The following is a 26,190-nucleotide window of genomic DNA, read 5'->3' as shown; positions in this document are numbered from 1 at the left end:
TTTTGAGACCTTTTCCTCCATAATCTCCACTGCTTTGATCCATGGAGAGCATCTAGATGACAAGATTATTTGAAGTGCACACACACACACACACACACACACACACACACGCACACACACACGCGCGCACACACACACACACACACACACACACACACACACGCGCACACACACACACACACACACGCACACACACACACAGAAGGAGACTGATAAAGAGGAAAAGAGAGTTTCAAAATACAATTACATCTGTAAAAAAAAGATCCTGGTTGCTTGACAACGTTTTGGGAACTCTTTCCTTACTCAGTTCTCGTTTTATAGAAGGAAAAAAAAATCAGGAGGTTTTTTTTTTTGTTGTTGTTGTTGTTGTTTTTTTATGACTCATTTAAGCCACCCTTCTTAGGCTGTGACAGGCACAGGGCTGGGACATTGTTTCTTTTCCTAATGACTCTGGCATAGCAGGCTTCAGCTCTGCCTTAAATAGAGATAAGAAAATCATAGAACCAAGAGAAAGTAACATGTATATGTGCAGCGCCTTTGATCATCATCGGGGGAACTGAAACCATCTTGGCATCCGGGCAATGTCGCCATGAGTTTAGCCAGAATCTGGGTTAGAAAGGAAGAACCTGGGGATATGACTGCAACCCACTCACTTGGGTTCGCTAAGTGCTTCTAACTTTGTTTCCTCGGGCTTCCGAGTAAGCTGTCCTTTCTAGGGCAGGTCATTTGGTAACTTAAAGCAGCACAAAAAATTATTCTCTCTCAGTTATGAAGCCCGGATGCCTGAACTCAGCATTCCTGGGTCAAAGATCTCAAGATCCTTTCTTCCTCCCTCCAACCTCTGGTGCATTTAGTCAGCGTTCCATCACTATGACAGAACACCTGAGGTGATCATCTGATAAGTGAATAATAATAAAAATAATAATAAAGCTCCTAGGTATGGTAGAGGAGGTGTTTTTGTTGTCATTGTTGTTGTTGTTTTGTTTTGTTTGTAGATATGAGGGAGAGCATAGCCAGAGGCAGAAACATCTGGGAGGGTCCAGAGTGAACATGACCCTGAACCAGGCCATATGAAGAGAGTCGGGGAGGGGAGAGCCAGAAGGCCAGGAGGGTAAAATGTAAGAAGGACCATCCTAGCCAAAATGGCTGGATTATATAGAGCAGCCCAGCCCCTGGGCTGGAGAGTTCAGGGTAGGGAGCTGGGCATGCCAGCCATACCCTGTAACAGCTAGGGACTGAGGGATGCTGGGAGAACGTGGCAGTCAGGTCTGCTTTAATATGTTAGCTAGGTACTTCAGTTAGCCCTTTGTCTGGGTTTTAGCCCTAACAATAGGGAGGAGAGATGTATTTTAGCTCATGGCTTCAGTTCACGGTTGCTGGGTTCTGCTGTTTTGGGGCCAGTAGCTGGACCAAACATCACGACAGGGAATTCATGACAGAGCAAAGCTGGGAGAGGTGGGGGGGAGACTTCTGCCAGGGTCCCAGTCTCCACTGCACAGACACACCCCTGGTGACATAACCCCCTTTCACTAGGCCCTACACCTTACAGGTCTCCCACCTCCCAGACTGTCAACACTTGGCCTCAGGGACATCTAAGATCTAAAGCATAACAAAGTGAATGAGGCTGGGCTGTTCCTTGCTTCGTGATATTGGTTAGTGGAACCTTTGCCTCCAGGGTCACAAAGCTGTCTTGGGTTCTGTTTAAAATCTCCCTCTGGGCCCTCTTGTGAGGATACAGGTGATTGCAATGAGGACCTACCTGCTAATCCGGAAGACTCTCTCTCTCTGCTCTGTTTTAAGCGTCTTAGCTGTGTCTACCGTGGCCCTGGCCCACCTGGTTTTGTTCTCACTGTACAAGACACCACTTGTGGGGTCCAAGGATGAGGCCCTCTCTTTTTACAGCACAGCATTTTGTCATTCGAAGCCGGCCAGCACATACAAGAATGACCACTCACTGGGGTCTTGCCTCCAGTTTCCTGACTGTCTCATTTGCTTTGGATATCGTCTAGTCAAGATCTTGGATGGATTTCCTTAATTTGTGACTCTGTTTGTTTGAGCCTTCTGTTTGTTCTTATATATGAACACACACACACACACACACACACACACACACACACACACACGCACGCACGCACGCACACGCGCACGCGTGCGTGCGCGCGCGCGTACACACACACAATTTTGTGTCTGCTTGCCTGGCTTTTCTGTCAATACAACATCAAATTCAACAGTGGCAGAGCTATGGTACCTCCTATGGTAGTGGACACAAAGCAGAGGCTTGCTTACCACCTTACTTTGATTTAACAAGATTCTCTTTCTTCATTTGTGTCTACAGATGGTCAGAGTGACTCTGAAGCACCACAGGAAGGGCCTTCTCACCAGGAAGGACCAGAGGGAGACGTGATTCATGACGATGCTTCTATCACTCCTGGCCCCGCGGCTCCTCCAAAAAGGAGGTATGGTGTTTTTACAGGTAGTCAGCACACCCACTTTGCACCGTGAGTGTGCCAGACTCTCAGAGAATTGAAGAAAAGACATAGTGTCTCTCAGGAGCCAAAGGTCTAGGAAAGGAAGAGTTCTGTGTCCACTCTGCTTCTCTCTGAGCGCCAGCCTCCAGATGCTGGTCAGCCTTCAGCAGAATCTGGTCCCACTAGCTTCAGACTTTAAATGACTCTGGTTACATTCCTGGGAGTTAAGAGATGAGCCCAAGAGCAGAAGGCAGGTTTGGGCACTGTCCTTAACCTGCTCTTTAATTCATCAGGATCCCAATCACCCTAGTTTCGTGTTTCTCCCAAATGAGAAGGTGCTTCTAAAACCACCAGAGGAGATTCAGAAGAAACTGGCTTCTGCATGCTGTACCAGTTGGTTGTGATTGTGAAATCAAACCAAACCAAAGCCACCCCAATGAGTGGCTTAATATAAACCTTGATTGTTGCCGGGCGTTGGTGGCGCACGCCTTTAATCCCAGCACTCGGGAGGCAGAGCCAGGCGGATCTCTGTGAGTTCGAGGCCAGCCTGGGCTACCAAGTGAGCTCCAGGAAAGGCGCAAAGCTACACAGAGAAACCCTGTCTCGAAAAACCAAAAAAAAAAAAAAAAAAAAAAAAAAAACCTTGATTGTTACCCTTGAGTCTGTGGGTCGGTTAGATGGCTTCAGTGATCCCAAACCATTGTCAAATTGTTATTCACATGCATGCAGTCACTTGGCAGCCTAGTGGTTTTAGCCCGAGGTGGGCGCCTGATCTAGGGCCAGCACCACTGTACTCACCACAGGGCAGACAGAGAGTGTGCTCCAACATTGGCCGTGGCAGGGTTGGGGAGAGTGGAGGCACATGAGGTCTCTTGAGACTTAGGCTCAGAACTAGCCGAGGTCATTTCTGATGCACCGAGTTGACCAATGCAGCTACGGGGCCAGCCCAGGTTGGAGTGGGAGGGGGACAATAAGATGCAGATCCAGGGGAGAAGCCAGTCATTGGGGTCACCGGTGTTTTCTGTCTACTGCATTTGTTTATGTCAATATCTGATGAGTGGTTGTTTATCAGGCCCTTCCGTTCTCTTTCCATGCAGCTGAGTTACTAACAGGAATACAAATTGGTATTTGTACCTGAGCTGGTACCTGAGCTGGTCTTTCTAAGCCGTGATATCATGGTAGATGTAGGGGAAGGCTAGAAGGAAGTGGGAGATGGGTAGAAGTCATTGAACAAACACAGGGGTGACACTTAAAAGCAGACGCGACATTTTTGTGTGCACACTGTCACACCTCTCTCTCTGTCTCCACTGCACCTTGTTAACTACCATCCCCTTCCTGTGGCTTCTGACTAGGCACTTCAGTTATTCCCAAGCATCTTTTGTGGTGTCCCAGGTCATTTACAGAAGAGAGGAGAGCAGAAGGAGGAGAAGTAAGGAGTGATGGCCTGTTCTTCCTCCTTGGTCAGAGCAAAGGACTGAAATTCTGCCCTCCCAATACTGGTTCAGACCCCACCTCTGTACTTAGGTCTTTCTTGCTCACTGAGACCCAGGGAATTTCTACTCAGCTCTTCCATCACACACATACCCCCATGGGACATTTCACACTACATACTAGATCTTTCCTTATACACCTTGGCCCTCTTTCCCCTGGATAGGTTGCTAACTCTACAAGGGCAGAGATGGTGGCCTATTCATCTTTATTTTACTCTTAACTAAGCTGAGCTCTAGGTTTCAAATTGTGAGTAATTGGACTGAATTTGTCATTTGATTGATGAGCATGTGAATGATATATACATTTTGTTCACCTTCAGCCCTCAGAGTTAACCATTTGTGATAGGAATTATTATTTCAGATAAGGAAATTAAATAGAAAGCCTAAAATTGAGGAGAAAAATATTCTAACTCAGATCAGTCTGATCCAAAAGTCTTGGGAATTATTTCTGTAGCTTACAGCATTTTGGCCTGAATTACAGTCAGCAGACGCAGGATGAAGGCAGGTACACCATGTCACTGTTAGAAGCCAGATGAACAAAATTCAATTCAACTCACTCTCAGTTCATTTTCCACACATTGCCACTTCTGTGGAAACAAGGATCCTTCTCTGCTCGTGATTAGCCAATATCTAAGTGCCCAGGTGTTGCACATCTATTTTCAATTACCTGAGACAGTCTAGATAAATGAATTCCCTGGGATTGTGAAACTCAGTGAGATGTCGTTTTGGCCTTCCCTTCCAATTTCCTCCTTTACCAATCCTTTCAAAAGCAATCACAACACTCAAAATTTTTATATCTTCTAGAAAGGATAAAGAGTTCCTGGGTCTAAAACTAGTCAGGCAAAGGGCAGATCCTTACTTCTACCCATCCTTGCCTCCAATTTTCTGAGGAATTGTTATTTCTGTAAGGTTATAAACAAACAACATGGGAAACTTTTTATATTACATATAAAAATGCTAGCGTTTATTCTTCCTAGACACTTGGTTAAATGCCTATATGCATTATATTATTTAATTCTAACAATTGCTTTGTGGTATAAATGATATTATTAGCCTCATTACTAGGACAGGGAAACTGAGTCATAGGAAACTACTTGTCTGCTTATATTTATTTCCTAGAAGATGTAGAGGGACTCTATGACAGAGTGTAAATGAAGACATTTAGAAACTCTTGGAAAAAATGTTACCATGGCTTACACATCTGAAGAATGTTCTTACTTGAGATATATTAATTTGCTGTTACATTGTTTATGTAATGCTGTGACATTTTTTTTATTTTACACTTGTGTACAATATTATCAACAAATATAAAACAGTATATTAAACTTTACTTCAATAGAGCAAAACTGCTGACTAAGATCCATGATGGGGAGGTCAAATCTCAAAACTATCAAGTAAGTGATTGGCTCATCCTACCCAGCATCCCCCTCATGAGAATGAAGAGCAATGGCCAGAGAGGCATGAGCGCTGTTTTGTGTTACAGATCGCCATAACCATCACTGAGGCCCGCCAGCTGGTGGGGGAGAACATCGACCCGGTTGTGACCATTGAGATTGGGGAGGAGAAGAAGCAGAGCACAGTGAAGGAGGGAACCAACAGCCCGTTTTATAATGAGGCAAGTCACAGAGCATCCTCTGGGCCCACATCCCCGTGGGTGACATACAAGGGTTCCTCAGCCAAGCAGGAAAGCGGAGCCCCTTAGGGCTCCTCCTCTGTCTCCCATCTAAGTTCAGAGCACAGTCTGAGCTCTTTCCATGCACAGCCCTGAAGCCCTGAGAATAAGACAGTGAACAGAGGCTGGCTTTCTTATTTCTCACCAGCTCATTGCCCTGCTTCTAAGCCTTGGGGTTGCGTTCCATGAACCTCGAATGTTGGTTAGAGACACGGTACAGGAGCCACACTGAAAATTTAATGACTGAATTTGAAATAAGCATACTTTGTTGGAAAGCAAAACACTTGTGTTTTTGTAAGATGCATAGAATTTTTTTTTTTTCGAGACAGGGTTTCTCTGTGTAGCTTTGCACCTTTCCTGGAATTTACTCTGTATCCCAGGCTGGCCTTGAACTCACAGAGATCAGCCTGCCTCTGCCTCCCAAGTGTTGGGATTAAAGGCGTGCACCACCACTGCCGGGCAATGCATAGAAATTTTAAAGGAAGACCCCAAAGAGGGAAGTTTCTAAACAGTCTCTTTGCAAATAAATAAAATGTTATTTGGTAAAAATAAAGCAAAGTATACAATAATGTATGGTGGAAAACCTCATTTCCCACTAATGTTTGGGTCTTAGTACCCTAGATTTCATCCCTGAAAAGATTCATTCTCACAATACTCAAGGATCTTCCAGAGAGATCCCAAGCATGTACAGGAATACAAGTCTGTGCCCCAGTGACAGACTCAGCAACACTGTCGTAGGCCTTGTTCTTTTTACAGAACAGTGGGCACTGGGGTAGGGCACAGCTGCCCACACAGGCCAAGCTCGCTTCGGCTTCAGGGCTGGAGAATTTTCCATTGCTTTCATAGGTCCTAATTTCCTGTTTAGTCTCTTAGCTACGGACACTAAAACTTTTAGCCTTTGGCTAGTACTTAAAATATACTTACGTGGTCCAACTGAGGGATTTAAACTTGGATATTGCCAAATTGCCTGACAACATGAATTGCCAAAAAAGTGCTGTGGAGTCGTCATTACTGCCCTAGTGATAATCTACAAGGAAGGTGGGGACAGCGTGGAAAATGACATTAACTGGAAACCCCCCAATCACATTTGAGCTGTTAATTCCTTTCCTCTTTGTCGTTACTGTCCCCAAGCCTCCCAGATGTTACTCCCCCCGTCTCTGCCCCCCCTCTTCCCTCCCTCTTTTTGGCACGGATGTGATATTAAAGAGTGTGTACACAAATGCTCTGACACCACAAAGCCCCACTCACTTGTCAAATGTCATGATTATGCCTGCAAGTCTTGGCTCGGTGGGGACCTGCCCCACCAGGAACTTAGGTCACCTGTGAAGAGGTGGCCTGGAACCAAGGAAAGGCAAGTGCATGCTGCTCCCCCATTCTCCAGCCTCCCTCTTTCCAGGAGACAATCAGATGCAGCTGCAGCAGGAGTCAAGTCAAGCAAGAACTCATTTATTGATGGGCAGTAAGCCTCTTTTATACCAGAAAACTTCAGAACCCTAGGAGGGGGGATGAAGGACCCAACCAATCATTTTAAAGATCACCCTATTTACAAGTTGTTTATGTCCTGACATCATCTCTTGTTTTTAGCATAAATAACTTGAGCTAACTTTTTTTCCTCACTATTTGTCTTTAATCTCCATACAAACAACCCAAGCTAACTTCCTCTTAGCCATCCTTTGTATCTATTCTCTGTACAAACAGCTTAAACTAACTCCCTCTGGTACCATTTGTATCCACTCTCTGCACAAATAGCTCAAAGCTTAAGCTCTATTTATCTAAATTTCTTTCGGCACCCTCTTTGCAGCCCATGTATGCCCCACATGGCTCTAAATGACATTAAATTGAGCCCGAGTGCAGCAAGGAGGAAACCAAGAAAAAGAACGGAAGGCAAGCCAGGGACATTTGTCACTTCTCACCTCGAAGGCCGAGGTCATCGGGTGTTGGATGAGGAAGAAGGGATGGGTGAATATTTGCTTGCTAGCTAGAACAGTGGGTGCAGGTCCAGAAGTCTATAAGGCATTAGAGTACAACAATGAAACTTAGCTGAAGGCAGCAAGTAGTAGAACGGATTCATCCGTCCACAGCATCGCTCACATAGCCATCCTTGGCAGCGTGAAGAATTTCACTGAAGTGAAATGTCCATGTATATTTCGAGTTCCAAACATTAAAAAAAAACATAGTAAAATGTGTACAAAGTATATGTATATGGACATTACATATGAAAAATTTCTTTAAAGGTCATACCTGTTTTCTTATTAAAGACCACATATTCAACATCATCTTTAAATTTATTTATTTATGGTAGCACTGGGGATCAAACCCATAAGCTAGGCAGGAGTTCTACTGTGGGGCCACACCTCAGCCCCAGGGACCACCATTTTGAAGGTCTCCTAGTATAGCACATGGTAGTTTAGTTTTGTTTTTTTATTTTACTCAGGAAAGAAAGGTGTTTGTTGTCATTGTTTTTCTCCCCACTGGTATGTCTTTCCACAAGTTATCATTCTTTAATATCTTTGCCTCAGAGCAAAGGGAAGAACCCAGGACACAACAGTGTCCCCATCCTTCCTAGCCCACGCCATTGTTCCTCCTCCATCAGCCAACTCATGTAGACACCTCCCCAGTCTTCTGTACCTTTAAATTCTGCAACCTCATTTGAGAGGAAATTGACTCAACCTCTATGAAACGTCCACTGTCTAGTCCCTTCTTTAGGAGAATCAAAGTGTGGCTTGAGAGCCAGAAGTAACTAGAATTATGAATCTGGTCACCCATCACCTGTTAGTCTCTTTAATCATCAGTCTTCCTATATGCAAATTTGGGGATCCATATAGATAATTCTTACAGTTCAGTTATTTGTGTGTGAGTATGTGCACACATGTGTGCATGTATCATGGTCATGATCATGAAGATCAGAGGACAGCTTGCAGGAATCAGTTCTTACCTTCCACCATGTGGATTCTGGAGAAGTGCCTTTACCCACAGAGCCATATTGCCAGCCCCAAGGTAATTCTTTAACTCTGGAATTTAATAACTTTTCCCATCCTAAAAGTCTCTATCCTTCATCTTTTTTTTTCATTCCTTTCATGGTTAGTCTTGATAATTTTACAAGAATGTTTGAAATAGAAAAATCCCGAGAAAGATTTTAAATGTGTTCACTCAAAGTTAAAACTACTCCAAGATACCATTTTCAGCTATCATAAGGAACCAAACAGGTAAAGAACTAGCAATATCAAGGGTTGGAAAAGACACAGCAAAAGCCAAAATGTAAAATGAATGCCTTTTATGGTGGTTTAAATGAGAATGTCCCCCATAGGCTCAGATATTTGAACACTGCTCCTCCGTTGGTGTCATTGTCTGGGGAGGTTTAGGAGATGAAGCCTTGCTGCAGGAAGTATGTCCCTGGAGGCGGGCTTTGAGATGAAAAGCCTGGTGCCAATGCCAGTTTTTTCCTTCTGCTTTGTGTTTGTGGTTGGCGTAGGAGCTCTCAGTTTTCTGTTCTAGAGCCAAGCCTCCCCACAACGACAGATCTTGTCCCCCTGAAACTATAAGCCAAAATAGACTCTTTTTTCCCCATGCCTTGCTCATGGTATTTTACCATAACAATGGAAAAGTAACTAATAGACAAAAGTAGAATTTTTGGATAATGGATTAGGTGTATATAAAATTTTAATGGTGTTATTAGTCCCTCAAGGAAGAACTTTGAATACTACTAAAACTTCATACAATCCATGATCTAAAACTTCTCCTTATGTTTAGGTTAGAGGAATAATTATAGTTATCCTATGAAAGAATGTGGTTGGTGGCATTTTAAATATAATATATAAAACAACAGAAAGCAACCTAAATGATCTTCAGTAGGGAACAAACCAATCAAACACTGATCTACTGTTGCCAATAAGGACTAAGCAGCAGTGGATTAGAGTGATGCAGTTCTAACCCACTCCAGGAATGAGGTTCTTAGATGTAAACTGGGGGTTTGATGACCAAGATGGACTTCATGTTTTACAGTACTTCGTGTTTGACTTCATTGGACCCCAAGTGCATCTTTTTGACAAGATCATCAAGATCTCAGTAAGTATACCATTGCAGGTGGTGGTGCTTGGGGCCAGGAGGAGAGACTCTAGGCATGGGGAACGTTGGGGCAGCTCAGCATGGTTAGCGATGCCTGGATTCAGGAGGATAAATATGGGTCGGTGACTGGGGAAGTAGCAGGCTAAAGCTTGAAATCCCCAGTACGGGGCATTTTAGGAAGGGAAACCATCTCAAGAGAATCTTTGCTTCTTGGAAGCGAGCAGTAAACTACAGAAAACTTTGGCTAATTGGATGTGGGGATATGAAGCATATGTTGCAAATGACATCTTAATTGACTGCCATTTTTCAGTTATTTTTTAAAAATCAAGTTAATGTTATGTTTTTCTATTGGGATGATAGCTACGCTAATTAATCATAACCATCTCTTCTCCTAGTCAGTGATAAATAGAGAAACGGGAATAGGAACCAGGGAGGGACCGCATATGTTCACCTCCTCACTGATAATGCCTAATGAGCAGGGGAAATTATTTGCAGCATTCTGGCATTCTTGAAAATTGCTGCTAAGTGTAGACCTCAGGATCTTTGCAACGGGAGTTGGATCTCCTGGACAGATCTTCCTCAGCCCCTCCAGGGAGAGGAAGTTTGTCCGCAAATCCGGACTAAAGAGTAGAAAAAGTGAGCGCTCCCTGGGCTTTCTGGGGGCTTTATCCAGGCTTACATGGATGGCAGGAATAGGAAAGGAAAAGTATGCATGCTGAAGTCATCTTGTCCCAAATGAGAGCAGAAATGGCTGGCTGAGCTCATTACCAACTGCACACTGTTCAGTAAAGGGACCGAAGACAGTGGGTGGCGGGTGATGGCATGTATCCTTCAATCTCAGAAAACAGCCACTTCTTCCAGAGAGAGGGGTGTGAGGCCGGGTGTGCCTGAGGGTGATAGGGTGAGCGCTGAAGAGTGAACAGGTGCTGTCTTCCAAAGACTTCTCAAAGAACAGAACTCCTGCTTTGTATGTTGGTAAAAGTGTGTGGAGAACGAGGAAACAGTTCCCTCAACAGTCAAGCCGACTCTGGTGGGAATTGCTAGGCTGCCATTCATCTTGGAAGTTTTCTTCCCTGTCCTTCTCTCCCTGGCCTCTTTTTATCACTCGCTCACACACTAGATCAATGCATAGGCGATATGACCTTTTAACTGCAGCTGAATGTCAACGAAGTCCCCTCATAAGGCCTGGGTTCCAGTGGTATGATACCGTCCTGCCCAGGAGCACTTGAAGAATGTGACTCTTGAGGAATGGAAAGTCATTGAGAGCCAAACATTCTTAGTATTTGAGTTTCAGATGTGATGACAAGGATGCAGAAGATATTTTGGGAGCTGGGATGGCTCCCAGGGCTTTGTGCCATCACTCCAACAGTCACCTGATGATGCTGGCCTTACATTAGCTGAGGGACGTGCTAGGTTGCAGAGGAAGTTCATCACCAGGCCTCTAAGTCCTATCATAGACAAGAGTCATGACTGTATGAGGGACACATGGAATTTTAGACATAGGACCAAAGCTGATTTGCCTGTCTCCTTCCTTCTTTGGGAGAAGACAGTCTTGTCATTCTTAAAAGACTCCTGGGGAGAGACCAAAGATTTTGATGGAACACTCTCCCTCTTATGTTTAATGCAATTTTTCTGCTGGTTCATAAACTGAAAGCCAGTGTGCCCAGAATGAATTCGATGTTAAGGAAAGGGAGATGACTTATCGTCATGTGTTAGGTCACTTTGATGGCTATGAGTCCTTGTTTAACCACTGCCCACTGCAGATTACCTGACCAAGGCAGAGAGCAGCACGGATTTAGATGTATAAATGTAAGTATTTAGAAGATAGTCTGACAGCATGGCCACCTAGCAAAATAACAGTAGTAGGTTCCCCTCTGGAACCTGTCACTCCCCGTCAATGGCCTTTGGACCAGGTTTATATTCCTAGGCATAAAGTCTCTCCTGGGGAGCAGTCCTCAAATTCAATCAGACAACGTTTGGCTACTCCCATCACAGCCATGAAACTGCTGTGGATATAATAGCAAGCCAGCCAAATTCCAGTGTGAATGGGAGGACTCATGAGGCTCCACCCCCAGCTGAGGAACTACTGGCAGTGGATGGCTTCTGGAGTAGCCAGTGTCTTTATTCTTTGGGAGTATGGTCACTGATAGGTTGCCTATGTTCTAGTGGATAGCCCCCAATCCAAGCACATATGGGCAGCATTAACTGGATTCAGTGGGAAGTAAAAAAAAAATGGGGGGAAACACATGAATTTAGGAGGCAGACATGTTAGAGTGTTCCAGAAAGAATGCGGGGGATGGATATGATCAAAACTACATTGTATATTGTGAAATCCTCAAATAAGAATTAAGAATATTATTAAAAAGGGGTGGGGTGGGGGTGACTATAATTAGATGCTCTTGGAATAACCATGGTATAATAATATGCTCTGGTGGTACCATAGACAATTTTCCTCTAACAGTGGCCCAAGGATCCCAGGACCTCAGCACAGTGTGTGTGACACATCCTCAGAGCCTAGTAATCTCATAGCCAACTTCAGTAGGCTCGCCTGGCACTCAGCCAGCAGGCAGATACCTTAAAGAGGTCTCCTGTGTGGCTGGAAGAATTGGGTGAGGGTCTTGCATTCCATCTTTCGCAGAGACATTTACATTGTGAAAGGAACTTGAGATAAGCATCTGATCCTCCTCAGACCTCAGGGAGTCATGTTAGCCACAGAAAGTGAGGCTGCTTTTCGCGTGTGGTCCTAAATAGCTCCTCCGCTGAAGCCAAGCTGTCCTTGCGTCCCCTCTGTCAACACTAACAAGTCAGAGAGAGAGAGAGAGAGAGAGAGAGAGAGAGAGAGAGAGAGAGACACGGACACACACACACGGGAGAGAGGGGGAGAGGAGAGAGAGGAGGAAGAAAAATAGGGATGGCTGTCATTTCTTGAGGTCAGCTGACTACTTTTTCTTACTGCCTCTGACAAAAAGCCACTCAGAAGCTCCATGAACCTACCATGCACCCTTATTTCAACCATCCATTAACTCACTGAATATTCATTGAAATTCATTATGAATGAGGCGCATGGTGGATAGAATCAAAGGAACACTGCCCTTAATCAAAGAAATCATAGCATTTATAGTTAGCAGGAATCTCGGAGGTACCTCTAGGATGACATGGAGTTCTTGAGGCCCTGGGGTTCCAGTGACAGGAATGTCACTACTTCTGGAGAATGAATCCTTCATTGCTGAGAGATTCTAACCAGCCAAAGAAATAGCATCCTTAACTGAGTTGAAATCTCAACCTGTTACTCAAGAACCACGCAGGGAACCTGACCCCTTTTCTGGATGCAACATGCCCAAGATTTGAGGGCGCTTCAGTCACACAGTCCGCTTCTCGACAGCTCCGCTTTTCTGGATTAAAGATTAAAGTAGTCCAGCTTTTCCCTCAGTGTCTCATACACTGTGACTTCTAGATACAGCACTGACTACGCCACCTTCCTTCAGGACTTTCTCTTGGTGCCACCAGCCTTTCAGCATGCTGCTGTACCCAGGCTAGACACTCTGCACACTGCTAATGAGAACACACACACACACACACACACACACACACACACACACACCATACTGTACAGAACTCACTCTGTTGTTCAATACCAAACATCTGGCAACGCATGATAAGCTCTCAAGAAAGTTGTGAAAAATGTTTTGGAGGCTGAGGAAAGAAAGAACAGTGGCAGCCCAGGAGACCAAGGACAGACCCTTGGAGGAGGTGACATTTGCTCTAGCCACTGAAGGATGGGTCAAGTTTGAGCAGGAAGAGGTGGGTATTGAAGGGTAGCTTACCATGGTTCATTTGATTAAAGAAACCTTCCGGGCACTGAGAGTGTCATGCATCCTTCCAGCAGAGGGACAGAAAAAGCTGCTAGAGAAAGAGGTACCGATGAGACACTTAGGACCCTATGGGTTGATGACCACTGTGCTCCAGACAAGGTCAAATCCAGACAAGGGTCAAGTCCTAGGAGTCTCTGCCGAATTGAGTCCGTTTCACAGATATATCTTCAAGGACAAATGAGTCAGGCTTGGTGCTCCATCTTTTATAGGTCTTACATCACAAGCTGATAGGAAGCATCCTGATTGGCTCTTTCCGAGTGGATGTGGGGACGGTGTACAACCAGCCTGGTGAGCAAGCCCCTCCTTCCCATCTTGCTTTCTTACTCTTCTTCGGTTTACTCTCTGATCAGCAAAGCTGGGCGTTTTTCTGTGTGGTTCTCTAGACTGAAGGTCTCCCAAATACCCATGGTCAGTTGGAGAAGAAAGTCAGACAAGAGGATTGGAAGGAAGGGAGGAGGAGGGAAGAGAAGAGAGTGGGTAGCCTGGGGACTGGGGGTATCTGGGGACGGCTACTATGTTAAGCAGTAGAAGGAGGGAACCAGGAGCCTGTGGGTGTGGGAAGGGATGTGGGAGCCACTGGCCCGTCTGCAAAGAATGCACATACAAGATGTGTTTATAGGTCACCAATTCTGCGACAAGTGGGCACTGCTTACAGACCCTGGTGACATCAGGACTGGCACCAAGGGCTACCTGAAGTGTGACATCAGTGTGACCGGGAAAGGCGATGTCTTAAAGACCAACCCCAAAACCTTCGACGCTGAGGAGCAAATAGAGAAGTGAGGCCGACCCACCGAGAGCCCTAAAAGAGAACTTATTTGTCTGTCCACTTTATGTCTCTTTTCCTCTCTCCACTCCTTTCCGTATGGGTGTGTGAATGCTGCCAAGCTCATGGCTTGTCCGCCAGAGACCCCGCTCTGTCAGCAACCCCTGAATATATCTTCTCAAAGCTGCGGCTTTTTCGGGAGCTCAGATTCTGGGACAAGAACACTGTTTCCCTGTAACAGCTTATTTTAGATAAGCCATTCTATTGTTATCATTATTGCTATCATTAATTCCTCGAGAATTTCATATAATGCATCTTGTTCATATTCCCCCCGACTCCTCACTCCCACCCCTCCCGGATCAAACCCCTCTTCCCTATGCCCCTCTTTGTGTCCTTTTGTTGTTGTTTAAAGAAAAGACTATTGTGCGGCAGTTTTCCTCTGCTCTGTCTTCCTACCTCCTTTTCCATGTTTCCTGAGCCTTAAGTGTATGCGTTATGTGAATAAGCCATTCTTGAGATTGTATGATTTATCCACGTGTAACTGTTTTGTCTTCAAACTTTCAACCACTGGTTTATGGCAAAAAAAATTTAAATTCTAGAAGGAACTAGAATGAAAACTTGGTTTAGTGATGAATTCCGGCGTTTTTCTATAGCCAGATTTTTCTTTCTGCCTCCAACCTGCGCCTGCCCTTTCTCTTTACTCTTGAGTGACAGACCCATTCATTTAAAAAATCTTTCCCCCTCTAGGAACATTCTGATCCCTCAAGGATTTCCATCAGAGAGACCTTGGGCCAGATTCTATGTGAGGCTGTACAGAGCAGAAGGGTTACCCAAAATGAACTCCAGCATTATGGCAAACGTCACCAAAGCGTTTGTGGGCGACAGTAAGGACCTCGTGGATCCCTTCGTGGAGGTGTCCTTCGCTGGGCAGACGGTGAGGAAACTGTGTCACCAGTAGTGACAATTATGTCCTGCTCTGCATCCAGAACATTTTTTCACCAAATGAAATCAGGTTAAAAGCGTCCCAGAGAAGACCTTGTCACAAGAAGGGGAGTGTAGAGGAGGCTTACTCTCTCGTACCTCACTGGACCTTGTAGAGAGGAGCTATGGTTGGATCGGTGCAGCTTAGGGTCAGGGAGAAACATGCATTTCCTCACCTCTGGCTATTTCTCTAAGCAAGTACCAGGCCCTAGGCCCTGGAGAATTACCACTCCCCCCTGACCTATTTCCCAATGTTCCAGGTAGTCCTCCTATTGCTAGACACCTCTGTTCCTTTCTCAAGAGCCATCGGAAGAATCAAGGCCTAGGTTCATGGCCAAAGCTGGATTCTGCCTTACTGAACTTTGAAACTTTGAATGTATTTTATACTTTCAAAATATGACCCTGTCCCTTCCCATCAGTAGGAGTGAATGCTGGGGTATTGCTAACTTGGGTTGAATTTGGAGGGCATATAGGACATCATTCCCATGTATGGCAAGGAAACAGAGGCCCAGGCTGCAGCCCTGATTCCCTGAAGGTCATATATAACATGCACCTGCGTCTTTACGTAGACATGAGCTCAGGGTCTAGCTATGTCTGCTGCTTTCCTGGAGCTGTATAGAACAGCTCATATTCATGACACAGGCATTCACCCCAACACTTACCTGTTGAGTAGAAATTTCCAAGAACAACGCCTTTGCCCCAATGCTCCACATTGCATTTAGGTCACCAATAATGTTAATGGGGTGCAGTTGGTTTTCATAGGTGTCCTGGGAAGCAAGCTCGTCTTTGGTAATTCCCTTTTTATCCCCAGATGCTTTGAAGTGTTTTCTTTAGCCATTTATTTCCATGGCTCACTTCTTCCTGGCTGTACTTTTAGGGGCGAACTTCAGTGCAAAAGAACTGTGCTGACCCTGTGTGGCATGAGCAGGTGGTCTTCAAGGAAATGTTCCCTCCCTTGTGCCGGAGGGTGAAAATTCAGGTGTGGGATGAAGGCAGCATGAATGACGTCGCCTTGGCAACCCACTTCATTGACCTGAAGAAGATCTCCAATGAGCAGGATGGAGATAAAGGTAGAGTTTCCCATGTCTGACTTGGAAGGAGGTCTCAAAGGCATAGTAACCTTTAAAGAGAGTGGGCCACGTAAGCATGTGCTAACACCTTTCATGGTTCTGTGGTCTGTGGCCTGGCTCAGTTAAGCTAGTGGATGAAACCCAGCTCTGGTCTCAGGTCTTCCATGACCAGTGCTACCTACCTGAGATGTGTCACAAAATGGAATTCTGATAAAACCAAAGGTTGGTAAACTAAGATCTATAGGCCAAATCTGTCCTCCTACATGTCTTTGCATGGTTCTGTGTGAACAGTTTTTGCATATTCCAGTGGTCGATTTTCCCTCCTACATAAAAATTATGTTTCCAGTCACCTGATGGGAACAGTGTGAGGGTGGCAAGGGCTGTGGGTGATTGTGAACTCATTGAGCCAGGAGAGCCTCAGGTAACCCACAGAGTGCTGAAGGAGGCAGGCAGGGGAAGAACCCCTGCTCGGTAAATGACTATTTCCAAAATCACATTGGTGTGTAAGAATTCTAAATTAACCCCCATTTAAATTCATAACAATCTTTCTCTGCACTGCAAATGTATGTCAGTTGACAAATGCACATATATACATGCATACCTATATACATATGTCACAAATATATACAATTAAATGGTCAAATACAAACATACATATATGTATATGTTAAACAGATCTAATCATATGTCATGTAGAGATGACATTAGCTTTATTTTCTCTTAACTAGATGAGTATTTTCCAAGAGCAGAGACTTGTGTATTTCTGTATTTTTATGTCCTTCACAGATTGGCTTTACAGAAAGCCCTCAATGAATTATGTTGTCTATTTCTTGATATTGCAGCAGCACTTACCACTTTATATATAAACACACACACACACACACACACACACACACACACACACACTCATCCATCTACACTTTCTCAACTAGATGTTAACATGTTTTATTCACAGCATTTTAGGAGCCTCTTGATGGTTTTCAGAAAGATATATGTTTATGTTTTAGAAGTAGACACCAGAGAACCATAAAATCTTTCTATCCTTTTTAGCAATAATATTGCGGCTTCTTTAAGTTTACTCAAAGGAGAACAGAATCTGAGGGATAGAATGTAGTCTAGAGAAGTCAAGGTGGAAGAAAAGAGACATTTATGGGTGTGTGTGTGTGTGTGTGTGTGTGTGTGCGCGCGTGCGTGCGTGCGTGTGTGTGTGTGTGTGTGTGCGCGCGCGCGCGCGCGTGTGTGCGTGTGTGTGTGTGTGTGTGTGTGTGTGTGTGTGTGTGTGTGTGTAAACATTTACTTGACAACTGTGGGCAAATTGATAAAGAAATGATGACTCCCTCTTTATTCATAATAGTAGGGCATGTCCCAAAGGTCCATATGAAACACTTGATAGATACTATCCTGTTAATCTTGATAGGTGAGGTAGGCACTACTAGCTTTTCCTCCAGATGAAGAAACTGAGGCACAAGGAAGTGAAGAATTTTGTCCAAGCTCACACAGCTGCAAAGTCCCAAAGCTGGGATTTGAACCCACCCAGTGGAGTCTTCAGAAATATGTTGTTTTCCCTTCCACAAGGGAGCATGCATGGAATTGAAGGTGTAGGTCAGTGGTAAGAGCACTTGCCTACAAGGTGGAAGGCCTTGGGTTTGATTCCAAGTGCTGAAAAATCAAGGGACATTGTGTTCACATACATTCTCATGGATAGCATACATTTTCTCAGATGGTCTATACTGAGAAACCCCTTATGACAGGAATGAGTTAAAATCACCAGGTCTTTTCAGTTCAATGTTTAGGAACTATTTTAGAACATTCATTTCTCACTGTCTCTACCACCCTACCCTTCTAGTCCAAGCTACAGTGCCCTTAGCTTTCATGGTGAAATGGTTCCCAAAGCAGTTTGCCCACAACCGTTCTTGTAGGCCTTCACGTGGTAGCCACAATGGTCTTAAGAGACACGGTTACATCCTCAATTTGGTGAGAATCCCTTTAACATATTCTTAAGGATACTAAGATAGTGAGAAAAATCCGTAACAAGGCCTTAAGACCTCTCACTTGTCCAAACTCAGCTCACATACTCTTCTCCGTGCTCTTTCCAGCCGGTTCACAACCCCTTCACCCCGTTCCTCCATGGTCCATCAACCTATCACTTGTTCTTGCAACACCACACATATACAATGTTTATAATGTAGATATTAATGTAAACATCTAGTGTGTTGCCTAGCTCATGTTAGGAATAAATAAACATTTGATGACTGAATGGTGGGAAATGGGTGCACAGTGCCCTCTGTAATGTCACAAGGGTGAAAAGTGTAAATATGTAAAAGAAAGACTAGATGGAAACTGAGCAAAATATCGTCTTTGGAGGGGATGCCTTTTCAATATTTTCTTTTGTAAGTATATTGTGTATTTTTACATGCAACTTCTATAAACCAAACATGGTAAAGGTGGAAGTTCATTAAGATCCCTAACACTTGGGTTTTCCCTAGGCTTTCTTCCCACCTTTGGACCTGCCTGGATTAACCTGTACGGCTCTCCCAGGAACCAGAGTCTCATGGATGACTACCAGGAGCTGAATGAGGGCTTTGGGGAAGGTGTGGCCTTCAGGGGCCGGATCTTGGTGGAAATTGCCGTGGAAATCCTTTCCGGGGGTGCCCAGGAGTCTAAGTTCTCCAAAGCTCTGAAGGAGCTGAAGCTGTCTTCCAAAGACAAAGACTCCAAATCTAAAGGCTCAAGCAAGGACAAGACTGACAAAACCGAGGACGGCAGAGCCCAGCAGGCAGCTGACAAGACCAACTCCATGGAGGTGGAGGTGGAATCTTTCACAGTCCCCCCAGAGGTAGGCGTGAGCATGGCTTCTCTGGGCCTGACGGTAGAGGAGCCCAGGGCAGAGGGAGACAGCACTGGCCTATACAGGTCTCAGCTTCCTGGCAGAATTATGCTGGCCTAGTGCTGAGTCCCAGGGTATGCCCTCTGTTCTTGCAAGCAGTGTGGCTCATACTAGACTTCTTCAGAACCTCTCAAGTGTGGATCTCATGGGAACTCAAAGGAGACATAAAAGTGGTCGGAGACCTTGATGGGAGAGGGTGGTTTGATGGATGAGGAAACTCTGCTGTCTAGTTTGTTTGGCTGCATTATGTTGGAGTGTTTTTTGGATGTGGGACCATATAGGAAGAGGAAAGAAAGGGGAGGAGAACTGGCAACAAGCTGGGGGATGAGAACGTGAGAAACCTCATAAACCCAGGATGAAATCACAGCCCCTCAGAACACCCATCCTCAGTGAGTTCCCACCATTAAAACATCAGCATTGCCCCAGCCCAACGCTGTAGTACGGGCAAGAGACTGGGGTGTCAAGACGAGCATCAACTGTGACTGTCCTCGCACGTTTTATCCTAATTGCATGGTTTGTAGTCAAACAAGTGGATGAGTTCTGCATGTCAGCAGCAGCAGAGGAGGGCTGATTCCAGCAGAGCCTGGCTAATTCTGTCTCTGGGAATGTCTCTCAGGTCAACATAAGGGAGATGATAACTGCTTGCCCAGAGTTGTCTGTTCCTAGGGAAGCTGGGAAGATCCCAGGCCTGCAGTATGAGAATCATCCTTACCTTGCAAGAACTATTTATTTTTCCAACTGGGATCCTAAGAAACCACCGGGGAGAACTCAGAGCAGGGGTTGGAAACCCTGGCATTAGTTTTACTCATGGCTCTAAAACTACACTGCCCTAGGTTCCCGTTTATTCTTCAGCTAAATGAGGTCTTATAGGTCGCTCTGTCATAGACAACTTCTGGGGGCTGACGAGAAAGTGTATATAAATTGTCATCAGATCTTTTAGCATGAACATTGTTAAGCTTGCAATGTCTTTATAGCTGCTACCCATGGCTTGCTCCCTCCACCGAGGAGCGGCTATTTAGAGCTCGCCGCCTGCTGTTTGTGTCTTGGCTCTTTCCACACCTCTCCTTGGATGCTCATCTGGGAAACATTCTCTAGAAATGTGTATTATCAGTTTGTTGGGGTTGGAATTGGCATGGTCTGCATGGGGCAGTGAGCGGATGCGCACACACGCTGTGTGTGTGTGTGTGAGTGTGTGTGTGCGCGCGCACGCGCGCGCGCACGCATGTTCAGAATATAAGCCAACATTGGAAACTTGACTTTGCATGTGGTGGGTAGCTTGTGTGATGTGTTATGGTTGCTCAAGCATATATGTCCTACATCTGCCTGTCTGGTAGCCATTCTTGCTGTGAGCCACATTGGATGGAGATATCCAAGAAGAAAGAAGCTATGAGGAGATTTTCATAATCTAAGAGGGTTCCTGAAGGAAGATACTCTAGCAGAAAGCAAGGGAGGTGGGTAGAGAGTGGACTTTTCTATAAATCAAGATATAGAGAAGGCTACTGGGCTATTGTAGTGAAGGAGGTAGACACAGGATAATCCTGGTACTTCTATGTCTCCACCCTCTCCTCGTCTTGGTGTCTTGGTGGCGATAGTTTGTCAGACTCATTAGGCATCTGTTGTTGCACAAGTCAGCCCAAAGCTTAGTGGCTTGACATCCAATGCTTATTGGGAATACCTTACTACAAGGGTTCTGGTCCCAACGTTCCTTGGAGAAAAGTTTCATTAAGATCTTGGTAGAAGCTATGATCCTTTGAAGGTGTCACAGGACTGGAAGACTCATCTCAAGATGGCTGCATGACACTCAGGAGGCCTTGGCACCTTGTTAGCTAATGGCATGAGAATGCAATTCCTTACTATCGGGAGCCTCCCATAAATTCTGGGTATCGTTACAGCATGGTAGTTCATTTCCTTCCTCCTAGAGTGGTGATATAAAAGGGAGCAAGGACATGATCAAGCCATGATGTCACAGACTGATATTTCTGCTGTATTTCTTCTTCTTGCCAGGAACAAATCATTTTATCCGGCCTTTATGCAGAACTCCGGAATTGAGTTAGGGGGAAATTAGCTAAGATTTTGTGGACACATTTTAAAGCTGCTACCCAGGGCCTCTATGTTTCCCGCAGCCTGAGAAGTTCAACCTGTCCTCATCAATCCTTTCTTGCTGTGTCTTTTTTCCTTTTCAGCTTCCCAGGGTCACAGGGCCCCAGTGTCAATGGCTGCAGCATCCTCACTGCACATCTGGACACCAAGAGACCCTCTGATGTTGCCTTTTCCTAGCGTCCCTCATTACTTATGGAAGCTTCTCTCTCCTCTGCCTCGCTCTCGCAGACCATAGCCAGCCTGGGAATGTGACCATTTCTAAACTCTGTGAATGCTGATTGAACAGCTTCATAAAAAGCATCTTGCTCAACATGAGCAAGAGTAAATCCAGAGCCTAACTCCACAGAGCTTATGATGTAAAAGGGGAGAGGACTCATGCAAAATACATCCAACAGGAAGCAGGAAGTGATGAATGCATTAGGAGCTATAAATTGCTGTCATTTATGGGGTTAGAAAGTGTTGTTGTTTGTTTTAGCTCTTTTGAGGGGCCTGCCACCCAGCTCTCAAATAAGTCACACATAGAGGCTTATTCTTAATTATAAATGCCTGGCCTTAGCTTGGCTTGTTTCTTGCCAGCTTTCCTTAACCTAAATAATCCCATTTATCTTTAGCCTTGGGGCTTTTATCTTTCTCTATTCTTGTATACCTCTCTTTGTTTCTTACTCCGTGGCTTGCTGTGTGGCTGTGTGGCTGTGTGGCTGGCCTCCTCCTTCTCTGGTTACTTCTTCTCTCATTCCTCCCCCTTCTTCTCCCAGATTTCTCCTTCTGTATATTCTATCTGACTGCCAGCCCCACCTATCCTTTCTCCTGCCTCACCATTGGCTGTTCTGCTCTTTATTAGACCATCAGATGTTTTCAACAGGCACAGTAACACAGCTTCACGGAGTTAAACAAATGCAACATAAACAAAAGTAACACATCTTAAAATACTATTCCCTAACAAGAAAGCTCAGTGATTAAAATTTTAGGCCTCTGAGCAAGACAGCTGGATTTAAATTGTGTCAGTACAGTGCAGTGGTCACCCTCTGGGCAACCACTGGTGACATGCTCACCTCTGTTTGTCTCTTTGGGCAGAGGATGTAACCTCTTTCCTAGCTGCTTTTCTCTTTTCTGTGAGAAAACAACTGACTAAAACCAACTTCAAATGGGTTTTATGGCTCACAGTTTGAAGATACAGCCCACCATGGTCAGGATACCATGGCTTAGGAGCCTGAGGTGGCCAGTCACACTGCATCCACAGTCAGGAAGCAGAGAGAGATGAATACTGGTGTGCAACTCACTTTGTGAGCTCAGTGAGCATTATGTATCATCTTTCTCCAGTTTAAGGCATGCTTCCGGAAGAGAGGGCCCTTTAAATTGGAGCTTGAAGAACGTGGAGAATTAGCAGATAATTCGAACTATTGAACTACTTATTGTAGTTACTGTTTGTAGGGTTTATATGTCTGCTTTTTACCAAGTGTTCCAGGCTCTGTTGGGATACTTTTGTCACAAACAAAGAAAGCAACAGCCAGAAAATGGATGCCACTTGCCCAGTTGGCTGGTTGGCTGTGACATCTGCTATTCTGGAGGTCACATGGTCTGCTTTTCCTCTAGTCTCTGTGGTTTTCACCCTCCTCCCAGAGAGTAAACTCAGCCCCTGGACTCCAAGATAAGAGGCTGGTAGATGGACAGACAGTGACTAAGCTCCAGCACTGTGTCCCACCCTGCCCTGTGGTTCTGGTCAATAGAAACATTTCCTGGATTCCAGTGCTATGGGAAAGGTCACCTCTTACCCAATTACCGTAAATCCTTTGTTCTCTGAGGGGCCTGGTTCAGGACTCTTATTCAATGGAACCCTACATCTGTGAGGCCACAGTTCTTTAGTTTCCTTAGCTCTGCCTTTCTGTTCTTTCCATGGAGTTTAGTAAACCAGCTGCAAGGCTAGGGAACCCATCTGTATGTCTTCACTTTACTTAGAATCTTTACTCAGAAATGTGATGCTGGGTCACTGTGCCTCAGTGACATCTGCTGCCCAAGTTGTCTACACATTCCACATTGGGAAGAGCTACTTGCAAAGAATCGAGTATTACCTCATAGTGCAGTGGTTCTCAACCTTCCTAAGGCTGCAACTCTTTAATACAGTTCTCATGATGTGGTGACCCCCAACTATAAAATTATTTTCATTGCTACTTCATAACTATAGTATGAATCATAATGTAAATATTTTTGGAGCTGGAGGTTTGCCAAAGGGGTTGTGACCCACAGGTTGAGAACCAATGCATAATGGTTCCTGTCTTATGGCTTGGCATAATCCAGTCTTCCAGACCATCTGTGGCCTCCTTGACCAAAAAGCCATGGTGAATACCAGGTCTCATACCTTAGCTGACTTTAACTTGCTGGGGGGCTTGGAAGCCCCTTAAATTTTCTGAGCTTTATTTTATAATGGTAGAGGTTGGAGTAGGTAACTCTAATGTCCTTTTCAATATAAAAGCATTTGTGATTCACGTACAAGTGATTCACATCCTTGCAACAGCATTTACTGTGTATGGCGCCTCAGAAACACAGGATCAATTGGTACATCTGCCTATGTGTTACTCTTCACTCTTTTTATCTGAGTTTCCTAATTATTTGAGGAAGTAAACTTTGACTATGGGTCTGCACAAGGCCACAGGTTAGCACATGCTAAGCTCAAAGAACCCAGAGTCTGTAATCAGAATGCCTGGGAAAGTTACTCAACAACACAAGCTTCCATTCCTTCAGTTTCCTTTTCTGTAAAATGGGAATGGTCCAAGTTCCCAGCTCCTAAAGTTGTTATAAGGAACAAATAATCAATGTATGTGAGCACCCCCAAACAGTTATGTTGACATGCAAGCACCCCAAACAGTTATGTTGACTGTATGGGGTTATGGCCATGATTGCTGCCGGTCTGCTCAGTGGCAAGACGTGACTTTTCCAGCTGTAACGGACACTCGGGTGTCTATGAATTCCATTAGACCAAACGAGTTTCACTAACTTGGCTTTCTAGTGAGAAAAGGAAGCCAGCTCTGTCTAGCATTTTTTTCTCTCTCTGTAGATTACACCAGAAAAATATGAGGAGTTTTTACTCTTTGGAGCCTTTTTTGAAGCTACCATGATCGACCGGAAGATTGGAGACAAGCCCATCAGCTTTGAAGTTTCTATTGGTAAGAGCAGACACATGCAGTGTTTGGGGCAAGTTTATTTCTTGAAAAAATGGGTTAATGCCTTACGTGAAGGTGTGATTATGATGTGGTGGAGATGGCAGGTGGCACCTCAACAAGAATTGATAGTTCCTTATCTACCCAATGTCACATAAAGAGTAGATTTATTCCTACAGATCTAGCTGCTGTTTGTCTGTCTGTTTAACAGTAATCACTATAGGTTTGGGTTCAGGGACTTGGATTACTAATTTTGGTTCTATTATTTTGGGCTGACAATTTCTCTGGGTCTTGTTTCCCTCGTGTATAAAATGGGAAAGATAGCAACTCCTGACAGAACGGGAAGGTTTGATGGACTGATACGAAGCATCAGACATTCAGTAGCTGCTATGGCTATATTTCCCTGCCGTCTCCCTCGGCCAAGGAGCAGCTCAGCTAAGAGGATGCATTCCAGCCGAGAAGAGCAGATTCACGTTCAGGCAGTTCTGGCAACAGGGCAGAAGGAAGTAGAGGGGGGATTCAGTCCTTCTGAGCCACACAGCTGGAGAGCTGGCACAGAACCCCGTGTCTGCATGTCCACAGGGTGCAGATGTCTGTCAGAACTGTGAAAGTTAGCTCTGACAGCAGAGGCTTTGTCTGTTCTTCCCTTTTATTGATTTATTGAAAAGAGATTTCTTTCTCACATAGTTTATCCTGGTCATGATTTTCTCTCCCCCAGTTTCCCAGCTTCTTCTCCCATCTGGATCCGCCCTCTTTCTGTTTCTCATTAGAAAACAAACAGGCTTCTAAGGGATTAATAATGTAATATAGTATAATATGATATATGGTATGATAAAACAAAAATGAACACATCAGAATTGGTCCAAACAAACAGAAGGAAAAGAGCCCAAGAGAAGGCACAAAGAAACAGAGACCCATCCATTCTCACACTCAAGAATCCCTAAAAACATGAAACTGGAAGTCATTATATATACACAAAGGACCTGTAGAGCAAAAAGAGAGAAGAAAAGTATATAAATAAAAAAATAGTGAGGCAAAATTTAAAAAAAAAAAGAGAAAAGAAAAAAAGGACAAGTCCTGACCTGACACTATGAGATGAAGAAGCTCCAGTCACGCTGTTGAGTTCACTTTCTGTCAGCTCTTTGCTGCTTGGGCATGCGGTACCCTTAAGAATAGTTTGCTTCCCCATGAAGACTTCCTTGGAGAAAATGAAATTTTCATGTCAAAATGGCTATCAATTTGAGATTGCTTCTTCCTTAGTAATGGGGGCCTGTGTCCACTTCTTTCAGTTCTAGGACCCCCAACTGGAGCAGACCTGCTCAGTCCCTGTGAATGCTGGAGAGACCTAATCTTATATGAAGATGTGCACAGCACAAAACCTACCCTATTTGAAATCCTCTCCACAACCACCATTCTGTCTTTCAATACCAACTCACTCTTACTTTTTAAAACATGATGCTGCCTTTTGGATACTCAGACAAAAAGTCTTTTCTTGGAGAAGAAACAGTTTTGAGAAGGTTCCCAATATTTTGAGTGAAAAAAACTTGATTACAAAATAACACATCCACAATGATAGTTTGTCAAGTCTCCGTGATGAGTTTTGGTAGGATAGACGACACACTAAGATGTTCAAAGTGCCAATAGCCCAGAGAGCAAAGGCACTTGGT

General features: G+C 44.6%; 1 protein-coding gene across 1 annotated transcript in view; it reads left to right on the top strand.

The window, feature by feature from the left end:
* Fer1l6 (fer-1 like family member 6) overlaps window positions 1-26,190 on the top strand; it is a 127,336-nt gene that overhangs the window by 3,904 nt on the left and 97,242 nt on the right. The window contains exons 2-11 of the mRNA XM_006990681.4: window positions 2,336-2,456; window positions 5,298-5,352; window positions 5,442-5,573; window positions 9,633-9,695; window positions 13,777-13,855; window positions 14,187-14,343; window positions 15,078-15,264; window positions 16,189-16,381; window positions 18,868-19,217; window positions 24,421-24,529. Coding sequence (XP_006990743.1) covers window positions 2,336-2,456; window positions 5,298-5,352; window positions 5,442-5,573; window positions 9,633-9,695; window positions 13,777-13,855; window positions 14,187-14,343; window positions 15,078-15,264; window positions 16,189-16,381; window positions 18,868-19,217; window positions 24,421-24,529 — 1,446 coding nt within the window. The remainder of the gene's footprint in view (window positions 1-2,335; window positions 2,457-5,297; window positions 5,353-5,441; window positions 5,574-9,632; window positions 9,696-13,776; window positions 13,856-14,186; window positions 14,344-15,077; window positions 15,265-16,188; window positions 16,382-18,867; window positions 19,218-24,420; window positions 24,530-26,190) is intronic.

This window comes from Peromyscus maniculatus, chromosome 20 (assembly GCF_049852395.1).
Source record: "Peromyscus maniculatus bairdii isolate BWxNUB_F1_BW_parent chromosome 20, HU_Pman_BW_mat_3.1, whole genome shotgun sequence".
NCBI lineage: Eukaryota > Metazoa > Chordata > Mammalia > Rodentia > Cricetidae > Peromyscus > Peromyscus maniculatus.
This window is presented reverse-complemented; position numbering and strand designations above follow the sequence as displayed.